This window comes from Asparagus officinalis, chromosome 1, assembly GCF_001876935.1.
Source record: "Asparagus officinalis chromosome 1, Aspof.V1, whole genome shotgun sequence".
In the NCBI taxonomy this organism is placed as follows: Eukaryota; Viridiplantae; Streptophyta; class Magnoliopsida; order Asparagales; family Asparagaceae; genus Asparagus; species Asparagus officinalis.
The window spans coordinates 125445147-125447327 of NC_033794.1; the positions used below are offsets into that span (position 1 = coordinate 125445147).

General features: G+C 37.6%; 1 protein-coding gene across 1 annotated transcript in view; it reads left to right on the plus strand.

The window, feature by feature from the left end:
- The window catches only part of LOC109831576, a 7730-nt gene extending 6746 nt beyond the window's left edge, over positions 1-984 (plus strand). The window contains exon 6 of the mRNA XM_020398958.1: positions 225-984. Coding sequence (XP_020254547.1) covers positions 225-472 — 248 coding nt within the window. The 3' untranslated portion in view covers positions 473-984. The remainder of the gene's footprint in view (positions 1-224) is intronic.

The window sequence follows — 2181 nt, forward strand, 5'->3', positions numbered from 1 at the left end:
AGTGTTTCTGTAAAGGTAATCATTGTCCTGTCGTCTTTTTTCCCGTCTATTTTACTCACCTCCTAAAAATAATGCCTTGTAAGTATAGATATACTTCCAGAGTTGCGTCTGATCCAATGTAAATATGATTACTCATTTTAATGCTTTCTGCCAGAAAATATATTGCTTATGTAATTTCATTTTCTGTTTTTCGAGACATTATGATGACTTGTACTACCATTCAGGAGCTGGTACTGCTTCTGGTCCTACGGTGACTTACCCCCAGGGAGTTGACGGCGTACCAAAGATCTCTCTTCCTTCTTTTGGTCTAGCCTCGTACAAGTTCAAAGGACCATTATGGACTCCTACCGGTGGGTGTGAGAAACAACTGGCAAGCTCCTTGTTGCAAGCAGCGGACAATTGGCTGCAGCTTCATTCTGTTGATCACCCAGATTACCGATTCTTCACATCACACGGGGCATTCAGGAGATAAAACCAGGCTACTCTACTCCTTTTGCCTTTTGCTCCTCCTGTGTTTTGCCTTCTGTGAGAGCCTCGGCTTTTCCCTGCCAACTTGCAGTTAATCTGCATAGTGAAACTTCGGTGGATTGCATCGCTCTATCTCAAACAGAAAATAAAGAAAAGGAGTATGTAATCCTTAGGACATGAAGTGTGCTCAGGGCTTTTTTCAAGGGTAAAAGCAAAAAAAGAAAAAGCGATTAAGTAAACCCTTTGTCAAAAGTCTTTTTTGAAGGGAAACAGCACTCGGTTGCAGTTAACACTAGAGAAGAAGATATAGTGAAGGCAAAAACCTGGTTTTGAATTATGTTATCTGAATGGACATGTATTTTTTAAATGTCCTGATGGTATGTTTTGTTGCGGTAAATTAAATACCCTAGGGTGTTTTTTGATATAGATGATGACGAAAATGTAACAGAGGCGAAGTTAAAACTTATGTGTAAGTTTGTTATAGTAAGTATTGCTGTTTAATCTAAAGATTTAACTGTTAGATTATGCCTAGCCCAGTGTTTACTGTTTTTGTGTCAATGTGAGGTTTGTTTTCTTGTTTGTGTTACCCTGGAGGATTTAAAACAATTCTATTTTGTCTAGCTCTGTTTTATGGTTTCCGTTTGTTATTGATGGAACTTTAGTGTTTCTGTGATGGACTAACAACACCTGTTTTAATTTTGGGAAAATTGCTTCTAGCCTCCAATTTTCTTACAAGTATTCCAACCTCCCAAGACTTTTTTAACGCTCTTAAAACCCAAAAAAGCAAAACTTAAAACCCAAAAAAGCAAAACTATAATTCCCTGAGGCTTCAAAACACAAAACCCAAAAGTTTAAAACATGTGAATATTATAATTCTCTCTCTCTCACTCTCTCTCTCTCTCTCTCTCTCTCTCTCTCTCTCTCATGATGTTATTGTGATGATTTGAAATTGGGTGGGGGGGATTTTAGTTCCCTCCAAAAATTTCCAACAGTGTCGACATCTGCGGGTAAAACTTTTTCGGCGTTTGTTCATAAGGCGAAGAAAAGGCGGGAGCTTCGGTGACTCCCGGTGTAATTTTTTTAACTTGTACATGAATCTGAGTGCTATATATTTTTTAGTTATTTTACATATTGTTGTACTTTTTTTAAATCAATGACTTGATATTAAAGTAGAGTATGTAAATTTATATATTGTTGCTATTTCATCGTAATTAGTTCGTTGTTAAGCTTATGAGTTGGTGGTTAATGAAGGTTACGAGTTAATTGTGAAGTTTACGAGTTGGTTGCCCAGGGTACGAGTTGGTTGTGAATGTTACGAATTGGGTGTGAAAGTTACGAGTTGTTTGTGAATGTTACGCATTGGTTGTGAAGGTTATGCGTTGGTTGTTAATGTTACGAGTTGGTTGTGAAGATTACGAGTTGATTATGAATGTTATGCATTGGTTGTGAATGTTATGAGTTTGTTGTGAATGTTACAAATTGTTTGTGAATGTTACGTGTTGATTGTGAACCTCAACAATGAGTTGATGTAGATGCCTTAGTCCATGTGGGCGAAGTTCGCTAAAAGTTCGTTAGTTAGCGAACTTCGGCTATGTGTTTAAATTTAGCTCAGAAATTCAACTCTATGCTTGGCCAACTGATGACGCATTTTGACTTGATCTGAAACGTGTTGCTCTAGGCTTGGCCAATTGATGACGCCTTTTGACTTGATCT